The 19120-nt window shown below is 33.7% G+C and overlaps 1 protein-coding gene across 12 annotated transcripts in view; it reads right to left on the bottom strand.

The window, feature by feature from the left end:
- Window positions 1-19120, bottom strand: part of DMD (dystrophin) — a 979751-nt gene that overhangs the window by 686700 nt on the left and 273931 nt on the right. For all 12 annotated transcript variants that reach the window (XM_042811110.1, XM_042811098.1, XM_042811099.1 and 9 more), the window contains 4 exons: window positions 17317-17505; window positions 16820-17001; window positions 13320-13470; window positions 7337-7456 (listed from right to left, as the gene is read on the bottom strand). In XM_042811110.1, the coding sequence (XP_042667044.1) occupies window positions 7337-7456; window positions 13320-13470; window positions 16820-17001; window positions 17317-17505 (642 nt within the window). The remainder of the gene's footprint in view (window positions 1-7336; window positions 7457-13319; window positions 13471-16819; window positions 17002-17316; window positions 17506-19120) is intronic.

Raw genomic sequence — 19120 nt, 5'->3', positions numbered from 1 at the left:
TCCCCCATTTTCTTATTTGTTCATATTTTCTCTTTTTCGTATTTATTTTTAATAGGACTATGATTTAATTTTGGCAAAAACAAAATCAAAAAACGAATTTTTGAAATGGATTAAAATGATACATCTAATTGAATTACATATAAAAGAGACATTTCTCTACTTTCTATCAAGAATGTAAATTCTATTTTGTACTTCATAGGAACTGAATGGTAAAACTACAGGTTACTTGAATTTGTGGCATTAACAATGTTATGTCCAAGTAAAAAGTAAGCAGATTCCATATATTTCATTTACTGAAGGTTCAAACCATAATAAATCTTACAGATTAAAAAAAAAAAAAAAGAAAAGAAAAAAAAGAAAAGTGTTTATGGTGACATTCAGTCTGATCATATTAGATAATTGCTCAGTTTAGAACACTGAAAATCATCTCTGATCAGCAACCGCAATAAAGCTAAACCATGACACAGCTCAACATTGTTGCAAACTGATAAGCATCCCATTTCAGCCACTCACTTTATTACGAGGTAGGTTTTGAGAAAGTAGGTTTTGAAAAGAAGCTTTTTTGTTTTCTTTAGGCTTAGCATTAAGGATCACGGTTTTCATTTATGTTCGGAATTATATAATGGGTACTTATTCTATTTCCTAATAAGACCTAGAGCAAACTCAATTTTTCAAGTCTAAGAACCACATTTATTTTATATTAAAACAAATTTTAGTGTAAATTTGTCATTAAAAAGTGATCAAAAACTTCCAATTCAAAGACACAAGAAAGTTCAAGTTACGAACATGAATATTTCAGAAAGCTTATTTCCATATCAACAGAAAAAAGTAATTACTGGTGAAAGACTTTTGCCTTCAACAATGAAACAGTAAAATATTTTACTTGCTCATTTCACCCATTCATCATCAAATGATTTTGTCAAATTCCATGATACAGAACCGTTGGGGAAAAAAAAAAACACCTGACAACCAGCCAAAAAAATTATTAAAAAAAACACACTAATCTTCCCTTTATTGAAAATTATTGCTCTCAACTCTTTCAAAGGGTAGATAACAGTAGCACAAGAGGAAACGGTTTTAAGTTGAAGGAGGGAAGATTTAGGTTGGATGTCAGAGGGAAGTTCTTTACAGAGAGAGTGGTGAGGTGCTGCACAGGCTGCCCAGAGAGGTTGTGGATGCCCCATCCCTGGAGGTCTTCAAGCCCAGGTTGGATGGGGCTAGTATTAAAGTTGGAGGCTGGCAACCCTGCCTGCGGCAGGGGGTTGGACATCCAGGATCATTCAAGTCCTTTTCAACCCAAGCGATTCTATGATTCCATGCTTGCTAATTACTAGTTCAGAAATCACAAACACATGGTCCAGATGCTTCTTCTTTGAAACTGTCTTTCCTTATAATTCCCACAATTCAGAGTGATTATTATTGGTCAACTACTAATAACATTGTAATGATTCAATAAAGTTATATGAAGGGCCTGTTTGTCATTACTTAGCAAGGTCCAAGTCAAAATACTACACCCATTTTTCCCCACTAACATAGGATAAAAATCTATCTATTTTTAAAATCTCTATATACACATGGTAAGGTGAGCCACATTTGGTTGCTTTGGTGCCTCATGGTCTGATTTACAACAAAGTTTCTGAATCCTAATTATAGACTACATTTTTAAAATATACTTGAAAATTTTACTAAAAGATTTATAAATCATCCCAAAGACCTACAGCAAAACTTCTGGCACCTCTGATTTAAATCAGTGTTGTTAGGAAATTCTTCTCATGACCAGACATGTCTTCGTTGCTAATAAAGATTTAGATCTAAATAAATTATACAGCAGAAAATTAAATCATAATTAAAAGTATTTCAAGCTGATACAAACTCTGATAGTCCAGTACTTATATGAGACAAATGGTAATACATGAGATGTACTGAAAAATCTTATTTTCAAAGAATTAGAATTTGATTTTTATTCACTTCCTAAATGCTGGTTAAAAAATATAAATATTTCCTTTTCTAACCTCCTTTCAAGGAGAACAGCCTAAGTATTCCCTGTTAGAACAGAAAGCAAACTAAAATACATGTAAGGTACGTTCCCTGTCCCCCCTTCCCTTCCCTTCCCTTCCCTCCCCTCTAATAAACTCATTGATTTACGCACTAGATAACATATTGGTCAGTGCATAATGCTTATTTCACTATATGTCTCAAAAGCACCACAAAACATAACCTATTTTTTTGCCTCAATGGTATGACAAAACCTTATATTTTAATAACTGAAATGACTAAGCACACTGATAAACGGGTTGATAGCCCAAATTACCTTAAACCTATTATTTTTTATGAGAGTTGACATGAATGTGTTCAACTGCTCAGTTGGAAAACTTTAAGACAAAAAGACGTAAGTCCAAAATATCATGTGAGTACTTTCTCTAAAGTGGATACTGACTGAGAAGTGGATACTGAATGAGAAGGTGCTCAGTTTTATCCCCTTTTTTTTCCCCATCAAATAGTACCCAAAGCTGTAGGTAGCCTCCGTGATGTCTGGGAAATCAGGCTGCATCACAGGTTTTGCTCCCAATACCTGGAAAAATAAATCTCCAGAGAAAAAGTAAAATGCCCATTTGCTCCTTTGAAATGCCTATTTTATGGTCCTAGCTGGAATTTTCAGAGAAATCTACATATAAAAGAAACTTTTCATATGTTGAGAGGACTCTGAAAGAATGTCCTTTACGCAGAAGATAAACAGAAGATAAAACAGTCTGCAAAAAGGTCAAAATAAGCAAGTACAAGAACAGGATAAAGTGAATAGAAACAATGCAACTCTCGGGAACACTGAAGTGGATGTATAAAAAACTGAAAAAACAAGACTGAAGCTTGCAACTAATATAAAAGGATTTTTGAAAGACACTTGTTTTAATGAAATAATGCTATCTACTCCTTAAAGTAAAAAGAAATTTTGTCCATATGCAAAATCATTTTTTAAAAAGATTTAGCAGATTCACTGAATTTCCCCTGTGCAGCTATAAGCAGAATGTGCATATATATATATATATATATTTTTTTTTTTTAAGAAAACTTCTTTACTTATTTTGAAGTACTTTTACAAGAACTAGACATACATCATCATCAATCAAAGAATAGCACCAGATGAGTATATTATCGACCACAAAATTATACTCTCCATTCCTTTCCTTCAGTAGCCATCAAGAACCATTTGATGCATCAAATGCAGATCTCATTCCAGTATGGAACCCTGAGGCCTGTGGAGAGCTCTAATTTCAACTAGCCTACAAGAGTCCTTGAGGGACTGATTGTCTACTGGGTATAATTAGAGTAAAAATTTCATACCTTCTGGGCTTTTTTCACGTCATTCAGTGATTTATCTCAGCTGAAGGCAATTTCCCACACTTTCTTGAGAAATAAGTCAGACTACTGCAACAGATTGGGTAGTATAGTCCTCTGATTTTTCAGCACTAAATTCAGATTTAGGTCTTATGCAGTAGCTTCCTTTCTGGTAAATCTTGGGATTGAGACCATTGGGATCTAGAAGCTACCTATCTAAATAGCCAGATCTCAACACCAGCACAAACACACAGAGCCTCACAAAATGTCACTCAGATAGGTCAAGTAAATAATGTTAAGTATAAAAAGATAAATTATTCACACTCAACCAGGCTAGCTATGATCTCTCAGACTACCTTGGGAAAGCAACTTAAGAAGAGGTGTTTACTTTTCTTTTCCATGCAATGTGAACTTATCTATGTGTAATTTGTTTGAGGGGACGCATTTGACTTCTGTGTCATTAACTGATTCTTAAGTAGGACTCAGATTTTTGGCACATGCAATAAATCTGAAGAGCTTCTACAGCACTCATTTGAAACCAGCGTAAATTCCTGTCAGCCTGTTGAGACTTTTACAATATGTAAAGAAATTCTTTATATTGTTTTATACAGATACATGTACAAATATATGTATTTATATTTACAAAGACATATACACATATAGATACATACACATGCATATATGTATATACACAAAAATATTTCAGAAATCACTACCTTGATATTCTAGGAAAAAGCCAGAACTGATTCACCGCTGCTTTGAAAATGCAGTCTCAACTGCTATCTGGCAAAATGGTTCACTGTCTTTCAAATCTGATCCTGACCAGTATCTCATTCAGGCAGCCTTGGTAAGCCTTTTGTCTGCCAGTGGAACACACTTGTTTTGTTTTGCTTTTAAAAGTGAGACTGGCAGGTACATAATCAAGTTATGAGCTTTGCTCCATGGTACTTCTGACAAATGCTCTGATAGGTGCGCCTGCCAACACAATCTCTCTCCTGTGATTATATATTCAGTTTGCAAATGACGTGGGAAAAAAAAGATATATAAACAATCTTTTCATACACACAGGAGAGGTAATGTAACATTTGGCAGGACAGCAGGTAGACCGTTGTTTTCCCTGGCATAAAGGAAAAAAAATATTACAGACCTCCCTAATACCCTAAGCAACATAACTTTTTGGCTGTATTTAGTTTTTATTAACACTTCTAACAGTGTTACAAACTCTGTGACTTCAGAGCAATGAGATTATTGAACTTTTCTTTCAGATTTCTCTTTAAGAGAGTATGAGTGAAGGAAGGAGCCACACAGCAGCTGGATTGTTTTATACCACCCCATACTCTACTCAGTGCTCCGCTTCTATATAGGTTTCCTCAGGAATTCCCTTGCTGGCATCATTTCAGGAATATATTTCCTCAATGACAGTAACAATTGTTCATGCTTTATCTCAATAGCAAGCACCTTCTCTACTAGTATCCTTACAAACTGACTATTTCTGTTATGCTCCATACACGCATGTTATTCTTTAAGCTTTTTTAACTGGATAAACACATCATAGTAATGAGCAATTTCTGTTTATTGAAACTGCGAATAAGCTTTTTATTCCATAGCCCTGTGTAGATTCTCATAAAACAGTTTATGAATTCTCATAAAATTGTTTCAATAGATCGCAAAATTAAAAATATTAAGACTCCCCAATCATTTTTACTGATGCTTACCTCAGTCTGAGTTTCCTGTGTGTTTTCATACTTGAGGTTTGTTGCAAATGCCTCTTCTATAGGGCTTTGAATTCTACATCACAATAGTAAGACTAGAAAATCTTCTCCTATCAATCCCTTTTTTAAATTGGCTGACTTTTTCCTCGTAAGGAATTTAAATAATCAATTCTGCCTCTTGTGAGGGTAGAGGGTGTAACTGTGACCTTACTGAAGAACATTATTGTCTCTAGAATGTAAAATTAGATTCAATTTGCAGTAATCCCCACTTTTTATTTTTTTCCTGCACTTCTCAAAAATATCAGTTGTATATCTTCTAATTTGTGAAGCATAACAAATATCAAATGCCTTAAATAATTTTCACTTTTTTTTTTTTTTGTCATACTTTACCATAGCTTTCTCTGAAGGAATCAGGTTTGCAAACACAGAACAGTATCTCAGTTAAACTTTTTCCTATTTGTTTTTTAAATTTTATTTCATTTTCCCCCCTTCCATTCCATTTTCCTTGTTTAGTTAACCTTCTAAAACCACGAGTTTGCAAGGGATCTACTTTACTCCACTGAAGAGAATATGAATAGTTACCACGACATTCTGAAATACCAGTCTTTCTTGCATGGTTGCAATATTGAAAATAAATTTAAAAGGAAATAATAATTGATATTCAGTATAGACTCAATTGTTTCCTTCCCTGGGTTGTGCTCCCTGATGTAGAAGCAGTTTGTGGTCTCAGTATTAATCAGCTTAGCCAAATGTGTACTATCTACACTAATTCCCATACTAATTACTAATTTATTGAATTTACTAGGATTGGTATCCAAATCAGCTAGATTTTAGACAGCACAAACATCTGTCTGTTATACAGACATGCCTTCCAGCTGAATGTATTGAGAGTTTCTCTAGAGAAATCTTGGCCTTTAATGATCCAAAAAAGCACAAGCCTGTTTATTTTTGTTCAGTAAACCAAAATGAGGAAAACTACTTTATCCTTTCTAAAAAAGATAACTGGAAGAACCCTTGGTTCTAACACTAATGTACTTCTTGTGCATGATCTGGACATCTGATGACATATTTAGTTATACCCTTCTTCCCAATTCCAGTCAACATGTCTCAATACTGTGTCTAAGTTCATTGAACAGCTATAGTAAGAGCACTGCATTTATGTATTTTTCTTTTAAGGTGAGAGACTTTCTTAAAACAAAAGGTAAAGTTTAACCATTTCTAGACCATTTAGGTTGCTAGCTCTGTCATAAATACGTCATCGGTGCACCATGGGATATTCAAACAATTTTATTTAAAAAATGGAACATCAAAAAGTCTGTTGCTTAGACTTTGCATTAAAAAGCAGTGAAGAATGTTTGGATTCAAAGACAGACATTATGCTAACTTGTCCCAGCCCTGGTGCTCTAGGAAGCCCTGCCACAAGAATCCTAAGCAAGAAACAATTGATAAAATATGTATACAGAAGAGGATGAAACAGAGGATGAAACAGAGAAATGAAACAAAGGAGAGACTGAAATAATTCTCTTTGTTTCTTAGAAAATATGTTCAAGTGAAACTAATGGGAAATGCTAACTCCAAAAAAGTGGTTAAAAAAACCTACATGTTCTTGATATTTCTGCACAAACTTTATTCACTTAGGCAACTCTTCATATATTGGCGTTATTTTTTTTTAATTCACATATTTGGTTTCACTTATTTTTTAAAGGTCTCTTTAATTCCATTTTTTTTAAGGCTCTTTTAATTTGATGGGGTAAGTATTAGCATTAAAAAAAGCCATACACATATTGGGTAACATTTAAAATGAATGTGCCTTTAAGCATCTGAGAGTTGATCACGACATTTTTTGTACCATAATACCAAAATACAACACATGCAAAAGTTTCCAATCAGAAGAAAAACCTTTTCTTTTCAGTAAACTCACACTCTACTTGTAATGTTGTTATGTCCTTCTCTTAAATATAACAGATAATTCTGCTACTTCTGTCAGGATTAACGGAATAAAGTTAAGAAACAAAAGACGAACACTTGTCCTTAGTCTTGAGTATAAATGAAATGTGTTAATAATGAAGGAAACAGAAAACATAAAAAAAAGTTACTCTATTTGTTATTTTCCGCAAAATACTTGCATTTCACTGACATATAAACGTCATTGGCTATAGAAATGTTTAAGATCATAATCAGAAAAATCTTTTGAGATATACCTCAATGCTACAAATATTTCTTATTTCACTTAAAGCCACTGACAGCTTTCTCTCTGAGACCTAAGTTCACTTCTATCTCAGTTCAGTTACCTGAAGCTGCTCTTCCAGTGCAGCCGTTGCTTTGTCTCCACTGTTTTCATCCACCACCACCACCATATGGGTTAGAGAGTTCACCTTCACTTGCTCCTGTTCCAAGTCATCTTGAAATGCCTATAATTAAAACACAAATTTACGCAAGAAAATTTATTCCAAATTAAGAAAATGCTGTGTGCTTGAAGTCTCACTAACAAATACAAGTAACTAACCCACTACAATAACCTTGTAATCCTATTGCTGTCAATATTAAATATATTCAAATGTATTTTGTTAATGAATGCTAGCATAAGCATATTCTGTAGACTTCTATTCCTTTCAAGAATAGCTTATTTTATTATTACACGCTCACAAGGCATAACTCTTATAGAACTTCAGACTGAAAATGTGGCCTGTGAAAATATGTGTTGAGTTGATATAGTTGATTATTTACAGATATCATTAAAGTATCCATACGTAGCAATAGCTCTGCCCATTTTAAAGAAACATTAGGTTGGGTTGTGTACTTTGTAACAGCATATTAAAACATTGTAATATTTCAAAATGTATAAAGTATTTAAAAGGATGCATTTTTTTTCATTAAACACATGATTTTTGGCTGCACACTTCTTCATTAACAACTTACTGTGAAAGTACTCAGGAGGTGACTCAAGATAGGAAATATATGTGGCACCCTCATTTCAGTTATTGCGATAAAATAAAATAGAATTAAAAAAAAAAACAAAAAACTGGGAGAGGTACTTTACAATTTCTGAATGCCTGAGGAAAAATTGTCTTGCCCTTTCAACTTTGGTATCCAGCATTCTACTGCAGTAAAACTTGGGACAGTTTTAGCTGTGAAATACTGAACTGCTAAAAGTGAAGAAATGTCTATCTATCAAATTTGCACAAACTGGCATTCTCAACTTTGTCAAATTTGTACAACTCTTCACACTTGTTTGACCCTCCCACAATTTCCCAGACTTCATGTAATACATCTAATCAATTGTTCCTTCTCTTCTCACAGTGCACAGAGAAGGGCAGTGAGAACTCTCCTACATCTTCACTCTCTGGCAGAAAACAGTCTACATAATTTTCACAAAACATGTGATCTATGTTAAAAGACAAAAAAAAAAAAAGTGAAGAGAAATGAGGAAAGGAAGTAAAGGATTTAAGTTACTGAAAGGTACAGTGCTGCACAAACATCCTCTTCATGGGTTTTATTGTCTCTTTTTTTGTCTGCACTTCCCTTGAAAGATGGACACTCTACCTTCCTGCAGTTTGTTAACAAAAACTGAAACTGAACTTGACAAGGGATGTGAAAAACAAGAAGTAGGGATTCTAGTTTTACATTAGTTGGAAAAGAAAAGCAAGGAGAGTTTACCACCTTTGAAAAATTAGAAGGGAAGAAATGGCAACAACAGACATGGAGAAGGCTGAGGTACCCAACAAGTTCTTTGCCTGATTCTTCAGTGTTTGTCAGGCCTCCCATACCTATCATGTCCCTGAACTTCTATGCAGGAGCTGGGGGAACCAAGTCCCTCCCACTGTAAACAAAGTGCAAGTTTGAGACCAACTAATGAGACTGAATGTGTACAGATCTATAGAACCTGATCACATTCATTCCAGGGACCTGAAGGAACTGACATTTGGTTTTCAAGCCACTCTAAACCATATTCAAAAAATGGAAAATGTAAGGTGAAATTCTCTGGTCTGGAAAAAAGGAAATATTATTCCTATTTATAAGAAAGGTAGAAAGGAAGAAAGATCCAGAAACTACAGGCTGGTGAGCCTCACATCTGAGCCTGGAAAGATCACGGAGTGAATCCTCCTGGAAGCCACATTAAGGAGAGACAAGGAGACAATCCAAGACATCCAACATGGTTTACCCAGGACAGATGGTGCCTAACCAATCTGGTGGCCTCGAACAATGGAGTGATAGCATTGGTGGACAAAGGAAGGGCAACAGTAGTCATATGCCTGGACTTCTGCAAGGCCCTTGGCATGGTCCCTCACCACATAATTATTTCTAAATTGAAGAGATACGGATTTGGCCTTCCAGAATGTAATGGGAGCTCATAAACAGGAGGGAGACAGACTTTTTATACAGTTTGATAGCGATTGGAAAGGGCTTTAAACTAAAAAAGGGGAGATTTAGGTAAGATATTAGGAGGAAAGATTTTTTACTCAGAGGAAGGCAAGGCACTGGCACAGGTTGCCCCATCCCTAGAGGTGTTCAAGGCCAGTTGGATGGGGCCCTGGGCAGTCTGATCGAGTAAGTGGAAAGGAGGGTGGAAGAAGACGATATTGAAGGTCCCTTCAAATCCAAGCCATTCTATGATTCTATGATTACGATTCTGTGAAAACAAAACGAGCTGACGTCCTGCCAAAAAAGTAGAGAACTGAACAACCAGACATACTTGCTTCTTCCTCAGCTGTGATGTAACAAGAGGACAAGTGGCAAAGATTGAAATAACCAGAGCTAAAGCATTGACATTGAAACTTCAGGCCACAGAGAAGGCTCTACTGAATTTCTTTTCATAATATTCATTACTTTATTACTTAGACTATGCCCTTAACACTTTAGCAGAGTGTGCCTTCATGATTCATACATATGTAGTCTAATAGTTATAATCTGCAAAATAAAATGGCTAACTTTAAATGCTAGTGGAAAACATAAATGCATTACAAACTATGTTAAATTTCAATTTCACCATATCAATTTTTCTGCTGCTTTTTCCAGTAAAATAATTCACTTCAGTATGAAGAACATGCACTAGCTGAAGATTAGGTTAGGTATTTTACATCTCTTTTGCAAAGCATTTTATTTTTATTTGAAAAAAAAAAAAAAAAAACAAACAAAACCAAACATATAATGGAGCTATACACAACAGGAAAGGAATTCATAGGCTTTTGATTTTAAGGCATAAACCTCTTAGTCTAAGACATTTCAGAGTTTTAATTCCTTTATGAGCATATTCTGGGATGATATATTCATAAGAATCCTTTGTTCTGACGTTTATGCCTGTGATTACCACTTCCATCAGAGAGCGAGACTATAAAGCAATTCTCAAGGACTGTGAAGTACACCAAATTATTAAAACAACCCTTAGAATTCAGACTTCTCAACTTTATCCTGACACAATTCTTGATGAAGGAACAGGATGACAACTGTTTGCTTCTGTTCACTCTTTTATTTAAGCCTCACAAAGGTTACATCCAGGGAGGAGGTGATTTTTACTTCCTTATTAGGGGATATATGAAATATGTCAAAACCATGGAGCGAGAGATGCTCTGTAAATGCAAGAAGTAAAAGTGTGAGCCTCACACACACTGTGAAAGACATGAGAAGTCAGTAAACCAATGAAACTAAAAATTTAGTCATTGTCTTAACCCCAGATTCAATTCGCCTGAGCTAAATGGCTGTTCTTCATAATTAAAGCATCTATTTTTACCATGAAATTCACTGGAGACAATGATTTGTATGCAGGAACTTGTTGAAACAGGAATTTACTGTAGACAGTTTTAAAACCAGAGCATGCTCTGTTCAGATCATTTGAATTCAAATTTCTAACAAGCAATCCTCAGCTCGGAGGGAGGAAATTTTCAGGGACTTATCTATCCCTGTGCTCTTTCCGTGTTTCAATTATATATGTTGATGCTCTGAGACAGCACCAAAAACTCATAAAACACCACAGCTGCTCTAATTCCTATCTGTCTATCAGATCATAAGTTATTTGAGTCCCAGGTAATCTAATTCAAAGGGAATAAAATCACACAGGATATCGAAGTACCCAAAGATACATCCCTGATATTTGAACAGTTTGGAAGTCTCTTAATTTAACTCTGTGATTTTCTTTTGATTATTATTTTTTTCAATCAATTACTACAAGATCCTCACATTAAGTATTTTCTGAAGTTAATGATATTTTCATTCAAAAATAAGACTTAAAATAAAATAAAAGCCCAGCCTTCTAGAAAAACACAAAAACAGAAACAAAAACCCTAGAAGCAGCTCAAGATTTATTTTTTCCCCAAAAAAGGTAATGAAATTACGATTTTTTAAAAAATTATAAATTGTATAATAATGTGGAATGATGATAGTAAAACCATTAATTAAAATTATTTTTTCCTTAATAATAAAATGTACGGCATTATTTGGCTTGAACTATTCAATAGTTCTCAGACTTCTATTGAAAAATAGCTTTCTCCCTTAATAACATTATAAATAAAGGATTCTTACAACTGCAATAAAAATGCTTAAGATACTGCTGCAAAAGCAATAGTCTTTTTAAAAAAATGTTTGTGTATTGCTCCAAAATACACTTAACTATTCCAAATTTCTTACCAAAGATGTATGCCTTGCTAATAACATAAAATCACTATTTGTAGTGTTGGCCCTGGTAAATAAACTGAAATATTGAACTCTGGGAGCAGGTAGGAAAGTCATAAGGCTAAAAATAAAATGAAATAAAGAGTGGAAATGAGGTATTAACAAAGGGAGAAAGAGGGGGAGAAGATGACAGAAGTAAAGAGGAGATGGAGATAGGACAATGACAAAACCAACCTATCATCTTTCTTTAATTTGAAATGATCGTGGCCTACCTTCTCACCTCAGGAAGAGAGGTGACTTTTTTTTTACCTACATAGAACTATACATGCGTAATTGAAAGGGAAAAACAGATGTTCAGTTGTGAAGATGCTGAAAAATATTACTGTATTCAAAATCTGCTTTTTTTTTTCTCCAAATACCACTTCATAACTATCTGTTCTTTTCTGAGAAATTTAATGTCAGAATATACACTTCACTAGCAAACCTACAGACCATCATCAACTCACAAAGCAGTGATAGCACAAAGGGAAGCAGTAGAATTCCTGGACTTCTTCAGAACTCCTTAATCAGAATGCAGAAAAATTATCTTCAACACTAAAGTGGCTCACACAACCTTTCACTGCTTTTGATCTCTTCTATAGAAACCACAAAAGCTGTTTTCAATATTAATTTGTTCTGGGAGATTATCTGCCCTCTAGAGCCTGTACACTATAGTACTGACATAGGCCATGAAGCAGCAAATGTTAAAACCTGTCAAGACACTACAGAACTCGAGACAGATTTTGAACTACTGCTGTGGAAACTAATAGATTATCACAGTACATCTCTATCACCTCATTCTCTATTTTTTATACGTCTCTGTATCTTCCTAACACTATCACCATACGTGTCACAAATACATATATAAATACATGTATTACCTCTTTAAAGGTACACTGACGCTTAGAAGTGCATATATAAAGGTAATTAGGAAAAAGGTTCATTCATTGTGAAACTTCAATTAATGCAAAGCTGATTTAATTCAGTTAAAAAAATCTATTACATGAATTACAGTCTCTCTCCAGCTCCCTCCCTTTCAAATTGAAGAGCATTTTCCTTATGGAACATGGAATACATTGGTCAAATTGTCTCCCACACTTTTTTTATTAGTTTTTTGTTTTTCATGGATACTATTAATTAATGAACTAATTATTAAAAGAGATTTTTTAAAGTTAAAGTTTATTTTATAGTGCTTCATGGTTACATATTCACAGTCCCAGGAGTCCTAACAAGATGCTGGAACCCAGTTATGGCTACAGAATCAATGTTTTTACAGCATGCACGAGTAAAAATGCAACACGAAAAAAGAAAAAAAACACATGCATTATAAAATCTGATAAGATTTGTATTATAATGTATAACAAAGAGATGTTACAGTTGCCTAGTGTATTCTTGTGCATTGTTTATATGGAAAAAAGAAACTTTTTGTGTTAGGATAAAAGTCAGAATTGTGATACAGTAGCTCCGTAAAAGCCTGTTAATTGTACAAAACAATTTGTATTAAACCAAGATTCCATATTACACTGCTGTGTTCTTATGGGAGGAATAGCCATTCAAAATGTTAAAAATTCACTTTTTAAAGCTTTTGGAAACTACATATGCATGCAGTACCCAAATTCCATATCATACCTTATGTTCTTCTACTTGACGCTTTAAGTCCTCTAGATCTGGTCCTAAGGGCTCTGAATCTATCTTCCTTGTCCTTTCCTCTGTTTTCGTTAGCCAGTCAGCTAACTGGGCTAGTTGCTGATTCTGGAGATCCATTAGGATTTTATGTAAACTGTAAAACAAAAAAATAACATCTCAATTTATACATGAAAAAAAACCTGTCTGACCTTTATGCTCTTGATTATCTTTGTTAATATTACAGACTGCAAACTAGATGACAGCTTTGCAAGACTTTCCAATCTCAAAATCTGTTCTTTCCAGAAGACACAAAGAACATCCTTGGGCATTTTGATTGTTAAACTGATTTTCATGAGGCTAGATGTCAAGCCAGAATAAAGAATATTTTCAGGCAGGTAAATGAAGATTTGTTGAAATAGTACTGAATTAGGCAATAATTAAATTGAAATTAATTCCTGAGTCCAGGAATTAAAAACAAAACTAAACAAAACCCTTAATAACCCTTAATAACTATTAATATAATCCATTTAAAGAACCATGGAACTGGATATATTTCATGTTTTCTCTGAAGTTTTATTCTCTAGCTGCATTTCTATTACAGCTATTCAAAATTTCAAAACATCATTTGGATTCATGAACTTAAAAAAGACATGTACTTCAAAGGTTTCTTCAAATTAAGGATATTACACAGATCACTGAATCTTCATTTATCCAGTGGAGATATTCTAAAAAACTAAAAGGTATTTTGATAACTCCAAAATGATCTGACCAGAAATCCATGAAAAATAGTTCACATTTCATACTTGACACCTTCAGAAATCCTTTAATCTTGTCTTGCCTAAACAGCATCCGCAACTCATCAAGAACACTTACGAAATAATATGTAAGCTGGGGCTGAGCAAAGGAATTACAAATAATTATTTCTATTTCCCATCTTCCACATACTATGGAATTTTAAACTTAGATCCAGTTCACCGTCCTCCATGATACTCAAACACAAAATATTTTTACATTGAATTGAACCTGTTTTAAAAATTGTGGAAATCTCTATAAGGTGGTAAATGGCAGTAAGCTTTCCTCTCCCTAGTTTCATTTATCACTCTGAGATACTTTACAGCAAAGAATTCTGGGGAAAGGTAGGAGGAAGACATGAAAAATCAGGTTGCTTTACTTCACCATGTTAATGCATTACTTGCTGCAACAGTCAAGTATATTCAGTACATACTGAACACAGGGTAAATTCAACTTGTACCGTGTTTAAATAAATGCACTGCTGTGCTCCAAAATTCCTCTGATAGTCTGATCTCCCAAATGACTTTTCAAATATTAAGTCCCTTTCACTTTTATAGTATCTGTTATTACTAAATCTTTTTAATTTTTGCTGATTGTCTGCATTTGTTTCCCTTGTGCTGTATCATAGTCTATTTTTAATTTCACTCCCCACTACAGAGGGCAGACAGTCCTGTGGTTCTTATCTTCACAAACCATCTCTGTTTGGATTGACAAGTCAATCTAGTGTTAAAGATGGGATTACAGCAATGTGCTCAAAAGATTATTCTTTACAACAAGGTAGAAGATCCTGAAAGTTTAAATTGAGTCTAATAACATACAAATACATTACATGTGATGTGAAAGCTGTTTCAGTTCATAAACCATCAGCTGGTGCCCGAATCTGTTGTGACTCAATAGTCAATATTAGCCATCTTTAAATTCATTGCTTCTAAGAAATTTTCTTCTACCTTAACCAAAATTTCATTAAGTTTATCCAATTTTTATTTTTATTTTTTAAATAAGAAATTAAAATTAAACAGTAACACCAGTAACACAACATTCTCTGTGAAGTTCTCATCTTCTGCTGATTTCATTCATCACTGATTTATGCAAGGTCATAATGGAGAGAAAACACAAAAACAAAATCTCAATACTCAGTTAAAAAAAAAAAAAAAATGGGGAAAGGGGGAGAGGGAAGGAATTACTACGCATTTATTGCAGGAATATTACCAAAACAAACATAACAATGTTATGTGATTGTTCAAAATTATAGCTTGCCTTTTAATATTGTATGCAATTCTGGTTGCTTTTATGCCAGAAAGATAAGGTAGAACTTATTTGCTCAAAGAAGAGCAAAAGAGCAAGATAAATAATAAAATGTATTTATAGCAAGAGTAAGAAAACCTAACTGATGTTGACCACAAATAAGTTAGCAGAGACCAGACTAAAACCAACAAAAAGACACCATCCCTCAGAAAAATAGTAGGAAGAATCCTATGGAATTCACTGCCAAAGGATGCTTTGGATGGTATTAAGTTTACACAGGTCCAAAAAGACATGGAAAAAAAAAAAAAAATGATAAGTTACAAAATGGATACAACTATTTTCATCTCAGTAATCTCTCTCAACTGGAAACAACCTGAAGTCATGGAAGAGCTAAACAGACTGCATAATATAAGACGTAAACAATCAAATCAGTGCAGTGGTTCACAGAACCCACTGCTTGGTGTAGGTGCAACACACTGGTTTGCAGTAGGTGGATACAGCCCAATATTTCCTACCTACAGCAGCAAAAATGAGATGAAAAGATGCTCAGTATATCATGTACCTCCTCTAAAGCTTGTTCTTTTCTTGATTAACAAAGATATTCAATCTTTTATAGAAATCACAGATACAAAAGGACTTGCTCTGCAGGCGTACCTAAGAGTTTCTTGCTTAGTACATTTTTCTGAGAGAAAAATTAAGAAGCCATCAGAGATCTCAAATTTGGGTGGTTTGTTGCTGCACTTATTTGTATTTATTGTATAGAATGGCTATACTTAGTAATTAACTTCTTAACTATAAAGAAACTGACAGTGACAGCCCATTAATTTTAAAGTATCCTGTGGATTTGACTCAGTATGATAGTTGTAAACTTCACCATTGCTTCCTTTTTACAGAAGGATCAGTAAGGGTGCAAAATTCCACAAAGCAAAACAGAATCCAGTCAGCTGAGTTTGAAGCTGAATTATTGCATTAGACAGGAATTAAAAGACTCCATGTGAAAAAAAAATTAAAAAAAATCTGAGAAAAAGGTATGTGAAAGACAGGCACATAACAGAATTTTCTTAAAGCTGAAGGAATTCAATTCACAAAAATAAAGTCATCTTTCAATAAATTTCTTCTGTTAAACACTCCATACAGAGCAAAATAAATTACAGCGGCACAATGACAAGATTTTACTTTATGGACTTTCTTATAATAAATACTACTATGGAAAACAAAATTTCAAAATAAGACACAGAAATGTTAACATTTCTAATTTTAATTAGAATTTTTTAAACATTTTTAACGTTAAAAGCAATACTTAAAATGTATTTAAGCTTCAGTGTCACTACACGTCAAATTTCAGGTTAAAATAAAAGCAGTAAGGTTGAATCTTGTTTACAGTGAAAAATGCACAGCTGTTACTCAAGTTCAGGATTGTTCCACCTAAATTTGATGCATATTAGTTTACCTGGCATATCACTTACTTGCTTTGTTTTTCCATACTTGCAACCCTGAGACTTTCCCATCGTGAATTGAGTAGATTCATTTGTTCTTGAATTTCGTTTTCTTCATCATCTGAAAGCCTTCCAATTGTTAAAAGTTGACTTCCAACTTGCAAAACGTTACCAACACGGCCTTGGTGAGCTGTTAATTCCATCATGAAACCCTGACAATAGAAAGAAGATCCTGTTTTAAGTTTAATTCACTGGAAGGGAAGAGCAAACTTTAGAGAAATATCTTCAATTCCACCATATTCCAAACCTGATTTTCCATTTTTTTTTTTTTCCAAACTCTCCTCAAATCTTGTAACACATAAGAGAAATAAACACTTTAACATTTTACATTCAGTACTGCCTTTAAATTCTACAAATAAAAATTTAAAATAAACAAATACATATATTTGTTTAATATACATCTTTTTTATTTTCTTACAAGATCCAAGTAGATAAATGACCAACAGAAGATGATTATAAATACATACCTCATGGGTATGAAACTGTTCTTTAACAACTTCTACATCACTGGATATATCCCCTTGTGCTTGTAATGCATCTTCAGCAGAGAGAAGCCACGTGAGTACTTCTTCTAAAGCAGTTTGGTAGCTGTCAAGATCCATTTCGGACCTCATCACTGTGGTGGTATATGTTCTTTTTTCAACAGTTTCTAAAAACTAATCAAAAACAGTAATGCAAAGAGAACCTACTCAGACAGTTCTAGAAAGGAATACATAAAATGCCATTTTCTTGTATAATAAAACAGCTTTTTATATAACAATTTGACAGCTAATGCAAGGGATTACATATTAGTATACTTGTTAATTAGCCAAGATAAATTGAGGAAAATAACTAAATTCAGATTAAATGAGATATTTTACACACAATTCAAATTATCTAGAAAACGTTCAGAAAAACTGGAATATTTAAATGGTAGCTGCAGAGTTCTGTTATACTCTTTTGGAACTGAAAGAAATTTATTTTCTACAGCAGCTAGTAAAACTATATCATCAGAAAGCTGCAAGTTGCATGCTGACACTGCAGTGAAACCAATACATCAATAACAAGTATTTAATAATTACTCTGATCTTAGAAGACAAAACAGAAGCTACAAACATGGCTTGATATAGAAAATGTCACCTCATAAATTTATAAAAAAAATCTGACAAAGTTTAATTAATTTGCTAGCTAGTCAGTACAAAAGCAAACACATAAAATTATATTTAGGCCTCCATCAAAAAATATATCAAGAAATTTAATGATTTATTAGCATAAATATACTTGAGCAAAGAGAAAATTTGGTAGAGCTTTTGAAGCCTTTCACTGTAGCTTAGGACAGAAAGTCAAAGTTTAATCCTAGAACTAAAATGGATGTAATGTGATCACTAAAAAGGAATGTGCGCTAGGCTAACTTAACTTCTTCACTGTTTACATGTGAAAAAAGCTGCTTAGTAAATAAGGGTACATCATAAAAGCAGGCTTGGAAATCTGATGACCTCAATAATCTGGTTTTAATAAACTAAATAGTGATGCACAGACAATATCAGCACATATTCCTGCTGACAAATCAACATCTGAACTGTATGCAAGTCTAGATTTTTTAGTGTTACATAAATTTCATTAAGAAATAACCCAACCATATTACATCTATGCAGCAAGTTATCTTTTAATTACCTAATTTACTACAGAAAGAGGTAAACTGACCATTGTTCCGTCTGTCATCTGACTGAAAATTCTCCATCTGAAAATCTCTCATCCTCTAGATACAACACAGAATGTTCTCTCATGTATGATATCTCTTAAAGCAAACACTTGCTAACTGCTCCTCTGCAGAACAAATACTTGGTGTAATTTTCCCTAGTAATTTTGATAAGACTTTTCTCTCATGTTATTGTAAATACTGTATGAAATTGCATTAAAAAATCCCAAACTAGCAAAAAACTAGAAAATGGTGCAGATTATCTTCTGTACAACTTTAATAAAATTTTGAGAAATGTAAAAGAGAAAAGCAAACAGTAATATAAATGGATATCAAAGTGGCTTCTTGGCATCTACTCCAACCTATTGTATTCTCTCATTCAAAAAAATTGCAGTTTCCTGACATAAGAAAATCAGAAAAGAGCTAAAGGAAGTACAAGCAAAGGACTGTGCACAATGGCATCAGTAAGCCCTTTATTTGGTGTTGGGAGGCAACAATAAATTTTCCATGTTCCCTGAAATTTTACAGCATCACTGACTGCAGAGAACTGGAATCAGTCATTAGGGAACATAGCAGATAAATGGATGCTGGTT

Source organism: Centrocercus urophasianus, unplaced genomic scaffold (genome assembly GCF_019232065.1).
Source record: "Centrocercus urophasianus isolate 14NV4802_14NV808 unplaced genomic scaffold, USGS_Curo_1.0 seq_12, whole genome shotgun sequence".
Lineage (NCBI taxonomy): Eukaryota > Metazoa > Chordata > Aves > Galliformes > Phasianidae > Centrocercus > Centrocercus urophasianus.
Note: the sequence above shows the minus strand (reverse complement) of the source record. Positions and strands in the feature narration are given on the sequence as shown.